The 12,715-nt window shown below is 30.8% G+C and overlaps 2 protein-coding genes across 3 annotated transcripts in view; both read left to right on the top strand.

Moving 5' to 3' along the window:
* Window positions 1-12,715, top strand: part of LOC134233039 (hemicentin-1-like) — a 145,878-nt gene that overhangs the window by 115,905 nt on the left and 17,258 nt on the right. The gene's annotated exons all lie outside the window — the stretch shown is intronic.
* On the top strand, window positions 119-2,353 carry LOC134233047 (proline-rich protein 13-like). 2 transcript variants are annotated; one of them, XR_009984905.1, is made up of 4 exons: window positions 119-191; window positions 508-521; window positions 1,170-1,931; window positions 2,209-2,353. XR_009984905.1 is itself a non-coding variant. In XM_062715043.1 (3 exons), the coding sequence occupies exons 1-3, from the start codon at window positions 122-124 to the stop codon at window positions 1,566-1,568; spliced, it is 483 nt and encodes a 160-aa protein (XP_062571027.1). In that variant the 5' UTR covers window positions 119-121; the 3' UTR covers window positions 1,569-2,353. The 2 variants fall into 2 exon arrangements, 1 of the variants encoding a protein (XP_062571027.1); XM_062715043.1 differs by having other exon boundaries at window positions 1,170-2,353.

Here is a 12,715-nt window from a genome sequence, read left to right as displayed (position 1 = left end):
TAGAGACCACTTCCTGCGTCTGATTAAGGGTCATTATTTAGTCCTGTCTCATTACCATATTCCCTGATTATATAAGTGGATTTTGGGAACCTTCTTGCTCTAAAGTGATTCACCAAGCACAATGCAGGCTCATGTGCTTTCGGCGTTGACTGTTTTATTGACAACATTTTGGGCGGCTGTGAAGTCCGAAGGTCTGTAAGATTTAAATTTTTTTTTGTTTTCCATTTTAAATTGATAAAATGTTTTTAAGGAATTTGTTTAAAAAAATACTCAATTCCATGAGGTGGAAATATTGAAAATTGTAAATGAACTTTAAAAAATCGTTATTTTATCTCAATTTTAAAATTGAATACATACTACAGAAGCATGAGTTTTTGTAAATATATTTGAATTAACCTTGTCTGTATTTTCTGACGTAGAAAAACTATAACCTACAGTACAAGAATTTATTTTATTCTTATTAGATATAAAGAAATAATTTTATCACTTATTTTATTTCTATTACAGATATAATTTATCAGGTATGTATTACATCTAGTAATATGCATTGAAAATGATATTGTGATAAACTGGTTTAATTAAAGACATCAGACAGTAATCATGTGTACTTTATTACTGGTTGATGGGTTAAAATTTGAAAAAAAGAAGTATTTTTTCGCTGATTTTTCCCAATAAAAATATGTTCTAGATTAAAATAAAATTCACTAGATTAAATATTTAAAAAATATTTAATGAGATTTTATTCCTTTCATTTAACAACATTGTAAGATTCATATGATTGAAAAAAAAAAAGATCTACCTCATTGATTTATTATTTCTAAATTCATTTTTATTCTAATGACGATGAGTACTGTCATAAAAATTTTCACACCTTTTCAATTTTGTAGTCATTTTTCTTACTTCTTTATTCAAAGTAAAGAAGTACTTTAAAGTATTTCTTTATTTTTACGTTGCAAAAATCTTTGAAAATGACAATGAATTTTATCCAGTAAATGACATGCTTCGAAACATTTTAATTACTTACCAATATTGTTTTTTTCAAAATATAATATTTTGTTTTTCAAACTGCAAATATATACCCAAGAACCTTTGATTAAAAAAAATTCGATTATAATCATAACAATTTATTGTACATTGCAAAAAACCTTATAAATTAGTGTTTTCTGCAGGTTATCAATGGATCTCCACATCCACCTCCCGTGCATTTCCTAGGACCTATTCGTCCTTATCCGGGGCCCTTACCACCGATTCCGATCCATGATGTCCGTCCTCCAATTCCAGTACAATTACCCATAAAACCATTTCCCGTTAGACCATTTCCGATTGGCCATCTTCCAATCAAGCCATTACCGCCGGTAAAACCCCTTCCAATCAAACCCCTTCCAAAGAAACAACGACCACGTCACCGTGACGTTCGTCGACGACGCAAAGGCAAAAGGGGCGGATCTAGATCTTCATCAAGTGGGAGTGGATCAAATTCATCTTCCGGAGAGAAGAGGCGTAGACGAAGAAGAAACAAAAGAAATCACAATAAGCGCAATAGGAAATACGGAAAGGGGAAATATTAAACAACATTACAACGAGAAAAACGAGAGAAATTGATTTGACTGTGAGGTGATAAAAACAATGGTTAATTTAAATCATTTCAATTTGAATTGTTATTTAAATCTATGACTGAATATGTTTTATGGAATCTTCTTTTATTGACCAAAAAATGATAAAAAAATCATTTATAACTTATCTGAAACGGAACATGGCTACATGTACGTTTTACCGACAAGGTGTAGGCGTATTTTTCCCTGTTGTTGTAAAGTTTTTCTTTTTACGCTTTTTGTATATTTCGTTTTTATAAAAAAAATGTTAAAAGAAAAATAATAAGGAAATGTCTGTGAATTATTTTAAATCTTGTTTTGTTTCAGTTCTATTTAACTGTTTGTAAATTTTTGCTGATTAAATATTTTTGAATATCTATTATAATATCCTGTCAATTTTGTTGAAAAAAAAATGAACGATAAAAAGACAGAAACCCCGGTCTTGAGCAATTATGTATATTTCAATTTACAAAATTTAAGGTAATTTGTAATAATTACATTGTACATTCAAATTGTCAGTAATGCCATCTGACAAGCACAAGATGTTACAAATTAAATTAAAAAAAAAATGTAACATTTACTCTCAATTCTGTCGTTGGCTTGAATATGTTTAGAGTTTGTTTTTTATCTAATCCATGACATCATCTTTCTATGATATTCATGCACACGGGTTTTTGATAAAATGATGAGCCTCTGTTTATATTACATATAATTAAAATGTTTTCAACATTACAAGTTTTCTGATGTTCATGCAATATGAAAGACACAAAATAAATATACTTCGTAAAACTATTAATTTTTAGTATTTTTTATGTACGAGGGTCATTCAAAAAGTTCGTAGACAATGGCGCTTTTGGCAGTATTTCTTTTTAAAAATTCATGATCAACACATTATTTTGTTTAGAAACATTTATTTTACCTATGTACAAAATTTTATTTAATTTGAATAAATGGCACTAGCGTTATTCTATTTTAAAATCGTCTTGTTTTGTCTGCACGGAGCACTCTCAACGACATTGTAACGTCAAATTCATAACGTCATCGCGTCGTATTTTACAGTTTTTCAAAATACTCCCCTCTGCACTTCACACACAATCTGTGGCGTCTTACCCACTCACTGAATGCATCTCTATACCATTTGTCATCGAATCTACTGACAATCGTTCGAGTTGCATAAGTTAGTTCTTCTGTGTTTTTAAACTTTCTGCCACGTAACTTTCACGGTAGGGAAAACCTTGAAATCCATCGGCGCTAGGTCAGGACTGTAATGTGCGTGAATCACACGATCTAAACCTAATAAATCCAACTCCAGCACAGTGGAATCAGCGCGGTGGGCAGGAGCGTTGTCTTGATGAAGAAGGAACTCTTCTATCTGCTTATTCGGTCGTTTTTTCCGAATTGCATTTACAAGATCCCGACGAATCACCTATTTGAAAAGAGAATGAAGATTTTACTATTTTTTATTGTTTATAATAATTTATTGAAATGCAACTTTGATTTTAAATTAATTCGATCAAATGCCCGGTAAATAATCTTTGTAATGGTATTTTAAATGTTATTAAGAAATTATAGATTCATTATCACATGCTGAAAAACTACTTTAATATTTATTTTAAAAATATGTACAAGAAATAAAGAAACGGTTATTACCTGTGCGTAATATGCTGCATTGACTGTTTGTCCCTCAGGTACTGCATGCACAAGTAGCATACCACGGATATCCATGAAAAATATAAACATATTCTTCCTAGCAGATTTTCTTACTTTAGCTTTAAGGGGAGGTGGAGATGATTTTCGCTTCCATGCTGAAGATTGTTGTTTCGTTTCAGGATCATAATGAAACAGCCACGTTTGATCAGGTGTTACTATTCTTTGAAGAAAGTTATCTTCATTCGAATACCGCCTTAAGAATGCCCGAGAGAGTTGCAATCTTTTTGTTTTGTCTTCATCAGTCAGGAGTTTAGGTATCCAGCGCGCCGAAACTCTATATCCAAGTGTTGAGACAAAATTGTAAAAGCGGTACCAGAGCTGATATCAAACATCGACGCAAGTTCTGCAACTGTGACGCGCCCGTCACGCTCCATAACGTTACTTATTCTTTCGACCAAATTTTCACTCATAATTCGTTTCCGCCCTGCTCGCTCATCATCTAAAACAGAGTCCCTGCCCTCCAGAAACCGTCTATGCCATTTATAGACAAACGCTAGGCTCACTTTTGACTTACTTCCTGCCTTTTTCAACATTTCCACAGTTTGCATTGGTGTTTTTCCAAGAGCAACACAAAATTTTATAGCAACTCGCTGCTCCGTGACGTCGTGCAAAGTCATTATTTTCGGCCTTTTTCGATGCGGACTAACAGTCTTCTTTAATCATTTTTTATTCAACGAAGCACTATATTACGTCAGAATTTTACATATGAAATGACGTAACAATACCCTTTTTGAATATATAAATTTTATTAAGATTTAGCGCCATTTTTTAAAATGACGACTAATAGCATAATACCAGGAAATAATTATACATGACTAAATTTTGCCTTGCTCCGTGACCCGTTTTTTGCGGCTTCGAAATTTAATTAATTTGAAAGTATGTCGGAATATTTTAAAATATTTTAGTTTAAATTAATTGGAATAACTCTTAAAATATGTCTACCAAATTTGGATATAATATGACGTTAAATAAAAAAGTTATAATAAAATTCTACGAACTTTTTGAATGACCCTCGTAAATGAAAAATTTATGTTGATTGTTTTGACTGAAATACACGAGATTGGATTAAAAATTATAAATGTTTATGCATAACAGTGCTATAAATATAACTCACAAATACCTTAATGAAAGAATATCATCAATAATTTTATTATAAGTCACCACTGTCGACTGGCCTTGCCATTAAGTACAATCTGTCATTAAATTGAATGCTCAGTGGCGTCTGTGATACTTATTAAAATACTTACTTCCAGAATGAACTAATATTGCCTTCGCATTTATCAAACTGAAAAATATATGCAATCCACTACTGAAAGGAATTTAATCAGTCTTTTTAATATAGAATAGGAACATTTTAATTCTTACTGGTTTCGAAAAATCGCTTTATAAGGGGGGGGGGGGAATTGACACTTCAATATGAAAGGCATTTTAAATGAAAAAATAAACATTATGAGGGCAAGGTAAAACTTAAATATGTCATGAACGCCAAATGCCACCTGTTTTAGTTATGAATGAAAATATAAAGTTCAAGGTTCAAAAAAATTATTAATGTACTTTTTTGGTAGGATGTGAAAGGCGAAAATAACAAACAGCTAAAAAATCTCAAATTCGATAAACAGTACAAATACCGTATATACTGGCCTATAAGTCGGTCCGCCTGTAAGTCGGTTGTATTTTTTTTAAGGTTAATATGGAGGGATTTGCCTTTGATCCGCTTATAAGTCGATATAACTTTTTGTTAGAATCTTTTGACATTTTAAATCAATACACTGATATTTTTATCCAGGTTCCTTTAATATTGTTTTGAAATAACGCGGATATTTAGTTTTAAATCATCTAACAAATACGTAAACCACACTTAAGATATAAATAAAACTACAAAAACAAGCAAATACTTGTACCTTATGTATAATCTCTGAATGCATAAATGATTATACATATATAGGCTTCGTTCTTCAAAAATCGTCGGGAAAATATATAAAATGCTACATTTCACTGTCCAGAAAAAAAACAATCTTTTAATAACTCGCCTATTAGTCGGACGTAGAGTTTTGGACCAATATTTAACTCCGAAAAAAACCGACATATAGGCGAGTATATACGGTATGTAAAGAAGATGTAAAACACGGACCCCTGGGGTAGGATCAGGAGCTTTAGAGGAGAAAGCATCCCCTGTTGATCTGATACACCTGCCCAGCCTTGGGCCTTTTGTATTTAGCAGAAGGACAAAACTAGTTCTGCAGCAAAATTAATTATAAAACAAAGGCCTAGAAACAATTGGAATTAAACAATTCAGCCACAAAACGATTGATCCATTTTTAGGATATATTTGCCAGCAAGTTGATATTGTAAAAGTGGTTATGTTGTAAAAGTGGTTATACGAAAGTTTGACGATTTCTTCATCTTAAAGAATTGACGAGTGAAAGCTTTGACGATTTTTTTACTGTGCAAAATAAAAATGAATTATCTTTCTTTAATTCCTTACATCTGCATACGAATATGGATGACATAATGCGGACTAAGTCCGTAGATACTAATGAACTTGTGCAAAATTAGTAATAAAGGGTAGTTTTTCTAGTTATTATTTTTTTTTTGCCAATAAGCATGTTGCGATGGCTACAAAGCTTTCATTGCGGTTGGTATTAATGGAACCTGCTAACTTTTTTTTCATGGAATTGTCAAAAACAATCATCTCTTCAAGACCTTTTAAAAACTAACAATATGTTTAAATTTGTAATAATTGAATAAATAAATGGATAAAAGGAATTTTTTGTTTGTATGACATTTAACTGTCAGGAAATATTACCCGAGGCAAGAAACCTGCCGATCAGCAGGGCTTGCAATTGGTAGTAATTACATTTCAATGTACCGTATAACTAAGTCGTTTAAATATGTGTTTGTTTGACTAAATTATCAAGTAAAAATTAAATTGCAAGCGGATATCATACATATTAGTTTTACTTTTTAAAAAAGAAGTTTAACATTTCATGTAAGATTATATGCTGTATACAATGTTATTATCTTTTCGGGATCGGCTTTCCAATGATATAACTTATAGGGTGATTAGACCATAGCACGTACACCGGGGAACGACAATGAATAAAAAATTGACGAAAGGAAACTTTGACGAGCTACATGTAAAGTCATTCGTCAAAATCGTCAATGTTTCCTCCTCGTCAAACCTTCCACTTCTACAGTATTTGCGGCCATAGAATTTACCAAATATCAAATTTATTGAGGTCGCTGAAATACATGTAAAATCAATTTATCAGTGAGTAGCTTACTTGAAAGTATGACGTGGAAAAATGTTCTTGTGCAGGGAATACATTATGAGACATAAACTCTAAAAGCATTGTACTCCATGAATGTTCGGCTACCAAAAAATGATTACTTCGGTCTTTAACTAGGTAACACGGTGGTTATTTATTTATCTATCTATCATTTATCTATTTAAAACAGTTAATGATAAGATGCACAAACCTATATCTGCATGATCATACACAGGCCTGTTCACGAGAACAGAGATTTTGAGGCTGGAAGCACTGGGTGGAAAAATAAGATTAATAAAATTCCTGAACACCAATGAATGATAAATAATAATTAGATTTATTGAAATATATATACACGCATAAAAATACAGCTTATACAATCTATCATTTAGTCAAATGCTGACTGCCCCTTTTTAATGATAATTGTAAGGCCATTATTAGTCCCATTACGGCGTAACCAGAGAGGACTATAGGTTTCCTCTGAGCGCGCCCTTCTATCAGTCTGTCCTACTCGGTTTTCCGCATTTTTTTAATAAATGCTTGCAGATATTGAGCTGATTTTTGGTATGTAATGTAACTTGAGCATCCTCAAAATGACAAACTTAAAAATTGTTTTTAACCATGTAAAATGAGCTCTTCTGGTCAATGTATGTATGTACGTCTTCAAACACGCCTTTCCTTAACTGGAAGATCAACAAACTTCCAAGTCATTTCTTTCAGAAACAAGTGATTTAAAGTGCACTTTATGCCAATAACTATGAAGACATCGTCTCTCCATGATAACATGTAATCTACGAAGTATATCTATTAATCGCATTGTGTGTCGAATTGTGTACAATGAACATATGACTATCATGTCTCCTCTTTTAGAAAATATTGAGCTGATTTTTGGTATGTAATAGTATCTTGGGTAGCTTTAGAGTGAAAAAGATCAAGTAGATTTTTTTTAAAAAATTAACAAGGAAAAATGAGATTTTCTAATCAATGTATGATTTATGAGGAAGATTGACTTAATTCCAAGTCATTTCTTTCATAAACAATTGATTTAAAGTGCACTTTATCCCGATAACTATGAAGAAATCTTCTCTCCATGATTAAACTACGAAGTGTATATAATTATTAATCTTGTTATGTCTCGCAATATATAAAAGGAACTGACGACTTTTGCAGCATGCACACAATATTTAGAAAAGAAATATTATATGTCCTTTTTTTTTTCTTTAGAAAATTCGTTCCCTACTTTAAAAAACAACTCTTGCCATTTTCTTATGGCTTTATTAACTGAGAGAGACAATTCTCAGAGATCGAACCATAGCATTGCAATTTAAAGGAATTAGAAAAAAAAGCCATGTACTTATTTAAAAGTTAAATTTGGCACAAAAACACACATTTTGTTATTAAAGGTCTATCAAATATAAAGAATTAAAATAGTTTACACTTAAAAAAAATTAACAGTCAATCCAATTGAGCAGGATGTAAATGTATAACCTTATCCTTTTTTATATAGAAATAAAATAACGCATGCTTAATTAGTTCATAAAAAACGGTCAAATTTGAACAACGTGTCAAAATTTTATAAATATCTTTTAAAATGTTTAACCTTTGATATAACATGCAGACACGGGTCATTATCAAAAGACATATTTTCTGTTTGTGTGTATAGAGACCACTTCCCTCAAGTGCTTAAGGATCATTATTTAGTCTTGTCTAATTATCATATTTGTTGATTATATAATTGGCCTTCTGCACCATCCTGTTCTCTAGTGCTTCCCCAAGTATTATGCAGACTCATGTGCTTTCGGCGTTGACTGTTTTATGGACATTATTTTGGGCGGCTGTTAGGTCCGAAGGTATGTTTCATTTAGTTATTTTTTGTTTTCAATATCAAATTGATAATTTTTTTTTTAAAGTTTTTAGCATGTCAATGAGGTGGAAATATTAAAAATTGAAGCTTAATTCTTAAAAAAATCGCTGTTTACTAATCATTTTACAATTGAATATATACTACAAAAACATAAATTTTTGGAATGGTTATATTTAACTTAACCTTGTGTGGTTAAACTGCAAGCATTTATTCTAATATTATTACATGTACAGAAATAATTTAATCATTTATTTCATTTTTATTACAGAAATAATTTATCAGGTATGTATTACACCTAGTTATATGCATTAAAATTGATATTGTGATAAACTGGTTTAATTTAAGACACCAGATAAAACTCACATTTGAACTTTAATAACTTTTTTTTGGATAAAATTTGAAAAGAAAACTACTGTTTTTACCGATTTATTCTCAAAATTATGTTCTTGATCTAAATAAATTTCGCCAGATCTAATATATAAAAAAAATATTTTTGAAAAGATTTGACTCCGTTCATTCAAAAACCTTACAAGATTTAATTGAATTTAATAATGTTTTTCCACATCGATTAATTTTTCTAAAATCATTTTTATTCTTATGTCATAAAATTTTTTACATCCTTTAAATTTGTGGTCATCGTGTTCCAGTATTTCTTTATTCTTACATTGCAAAATCTTTTAAAATGACAATGAAATTTATTCAATAAATGACATGCTTCGATAACATTTCATTAAATACCAAAATTTTTGTTCAAATGTATTAGGGTTATAATCACAGTAATTTATTGTGTATTATAAAACCTTTATAAATTGGTATTTTCTTCAGGTTATCAATGGAGCTCCAATTCCACCTCCCTTGCTTTTCCTAGGACCTACTCTCTCTTATCCAGGGCCGTTACCACCAATTCCGATCCATGATGTCCGCCCTCCTATTCCAATGCAACTACCCATAAAACCATTTCCCATTAGATCATTTCCGGTTGGGCATCTTCCAATGAAGCCCTTACCGCCGGTAAAACCCCTTCCAAAGAAACAACGACCACGTCACCGTGAGGTTCATCGTCGACGACGCCAAGGCAAAAGGGACGGATCCGGATCTTTATCAAGCGGGAGTGGATCCAATTCATCTTCCGGAGAGAAGAGGCGTAGGGGAAAAAGAAACAAAAGAAATCATAATAAGCACAATAGAAAATACGGAAAGGGGAAATAATAAACAACATTACAACGAGAAACGAGAGAAATTGGAGTAAACTGTGAGCCGGAAAAAAAACATTAGTTATTTAATATATTTTTCAGTGTTATCTAACCTATGACCGAATATATTTAATTGGAACCTTGTTTTATTGACCAAAAATGATAAAAAAAAGAATTCATGACTTATTTGAAACCAAAGGTGGTAATTTTTTACCAACAAAGTGTAGGGATATTTTTTCCTGTAGTTGTAAAGACTTTATTTTTCTTTTTACGCCATTTGTTTATTTCATTTTTATTAAAAAAAGCTAAAAATAATAATAATAATAATAATAGTAAGGACAAGTCTACTGATAAGTTTCGAAATTCTTTTGTTTCATTTCTATTTAACTTTGTGAAAAATTGCGCTTATTGAATATCTTTAAATATCTGTTAGATATTCATTCAAATTAGTTGAAAGATAGTGAAAAGTCTAAAAAGTCGGAAGTTCCCACTCTTGGGCGATAAATATATTTCTTAATTTTCAAAATCAAGGGAAAATTTATAATCTGTAATTGTTATCTCTTTTTTTGAAAAAAAAATCAAGATGTGTTAATGATTTAATATATTGTGGTTTTTTTTTAATCTGTGACCGCATCCATTCATGTATATGTTTTTATGGATAAAATAATGCATATTAGCTTATAATTATATTTAAATTAAAAATTTTCTTTTGTACATGCAGCATGGAGATTCAAAATATATATACTTCATTAAACTGATTCAGATTTGGAACAGTTTTTTAATATGTACGAGTAAATTGTTGTTTGGTTTGACTGAAATAAAATAAGAATAGATTAAAAATGATAGATGTTTTATGCATAACATTCTATGGATATGAACAACTCTTAAAACAAGGCAAGCTACTGGCAAATGACTCGATGAAACAAGAATATCAACAGTCTCATTTTAAGTAATCATTGTCGGCATTGTCGGAAAACCGTGAAGTACATTCTGTCATTAAGTTAAATTCTGACTGACGTCTTCATTCTAATTTAGAAAATATTAGTTTCACACTAAGTTGTCTTCGGAATTATCAAACTTTGATAATTGGAATATGATTCGATTCCTATTCTGATTCTTAAAGCAAGTAAATCAGTTTTTGACTTCATTGTTTTGCGTAATGAAGGGAAAAATAGTAAGCATTTAAATATCAAAATAAACTTCAATAAGAAATCTCCTATATCCAAATTTCCTAGAAAGACTATATAACTTGCTCAAACTTACCTTTGAGTTATGAACATATTAAGTCTGATTTGTTTTAAAAAAATCGCTAGATGAGAGGAAAATGGACACTTTAATATCAATAAGATTTTAAATGAAAAACGAGCATTATGAATGTAAGGAAATTCCTAGATATGTCAGAAACGCCGAAAGACACCTGTTTTTGCTGTGCTTGAAAATCAAAGAAAATCAAAGAACATTAAAAAAATATTATGCAATGTATTGGTTTGATGTGAAAGGTGAAAATAACAAACAATTAAAAACTCAAAAATTTGATATACAGTACAAATATCCCGAGGTAAGATCAGGAGTTTGGGAGGTGTAAGCATCTACTATTCACCGATAACACCCGACATGGGCCCTTTGTATTCACCAGAAAGACAGAACAATTTCTGCACTAAAATGTATTATAAAACAAAGGCCTAGATATTGGCATGAAACAATTCTGTCACAAAACGATCGTGCCATTTATGGGGTATATTTGCTAGCAAGTTAACATTTACGGCCATAGAATTTACAAAACGTCAAATTTAATGAGGTCGATAAAGTCCCTGTAACTTCAACTTATCAGTTAGTAGCTTGCTTAAAAATATGACTCGTAGAAAGTTCATGGGAAGGGAATACGTTGTGAGACATTAACATCAACGCGTTAAACTCCATGTATGTTCCGACACCAAAAATAATGATTGCTTCAATTCTTGACTGGGTAGCACGATGGTTATTTATTGTTGAATAATTAATTTATTTAAAAAGATAATTAGATGTTTTACCTATATCTACACAAACATACATAGGCCTGCTCACGAGAACAAAGAATTTGAAACTGGAAGTACTGGGTGGAAAAATAACATTGATAAAATTTTTACATGTAGCACCAATGAATGATAAATAATAGCTATATTTATTGAAATATATATTCACATAAAAATACAGCTATTACAATTTATCATTAAGACAAATTCTGACTAACCTTATTTCATTGTAATTGTAAGGCCATTACTATTCCCATAACGGTTAAACCGGAGGGATTATAGGCTCTCTCTGAGTCTGTCTGTATGTCCGCCATTCCGTTTCATTCACTTTTCCGTACTTTTTTTTTTATAAACGCTTGCATATATTGAGCTGATTTTTGTAAGTAAGTGTATCTTGGGTAGCTTTAAAGTGACAAACCATAGATGAATTTTGTTTTTCAAATTGTTTTAACCATGTTTTAACCATAGAGAATGAGATGTTCTGATCATAGCATTATGTATGTCTAGTGGCATTCAAACACGCCTTTCTTTTATTGAAGATCGACTTAATTCGAATTCATTGTTTCATCAACAAGTGATTTAAATTACACTATCCCAATAGATATGATGAGATCGTATCTCCTTGACTAATCTACGAAGTAGGCTTATTAATCAAGTTATGCGTCTAATTATGTAAAAGTAAAATACGACTTTTGCACCATGCACACAATTGTTTGAAATAAAGATTTACCATGTGTACCCCTTACGAAAAACATGCCTTACTCTCTTAATGAATTTATTAATAGAGAAAAACCATCCTCATAGCCCCACAGCATTCAAATAAAATTTAAAACAAAGCCATGTACTTATTTAAAAGTTAAATTCTCTACCAAAATAAACATTTCGTTTCTTAAAAAGGTCTGGCAAATATCAAGAATTAAAATAATTTATAGTTTTAAAAAATTAAGCAGTCTTTCCTGTTGAACAGGAAGTACATGTATAACCTTATATCCCTTTTATTTAATAGAAAAAAATATGGTTAATTAGTTCACAAAAAACGTCAAATTTTTAACAACGTGTCAAAATTGTTATATCT

The sequence above is a fragment of the Saccostrea cucullata genome, unplaced genomic scaffold (assembly GCF_032062105.1).
Source record: "Saccostrea cucullata isolate Sc308-1 unplaced genomic scaffold, CSIRO_AGI_Scuc_v1 ctg554, whole genome shotgun sequence".
Classification (NCBI taxonomy): Eukaryota; Metazoa; Mollusca; class Bivalvia; order Ostreida; family Ostreidae; genus Saccostrea; species Saccostrea cuccullata.
Note: the sequence above shows the minus strand (reverse complement) of the source record. Positions and strands in the feature narration are given on the sequence as shown.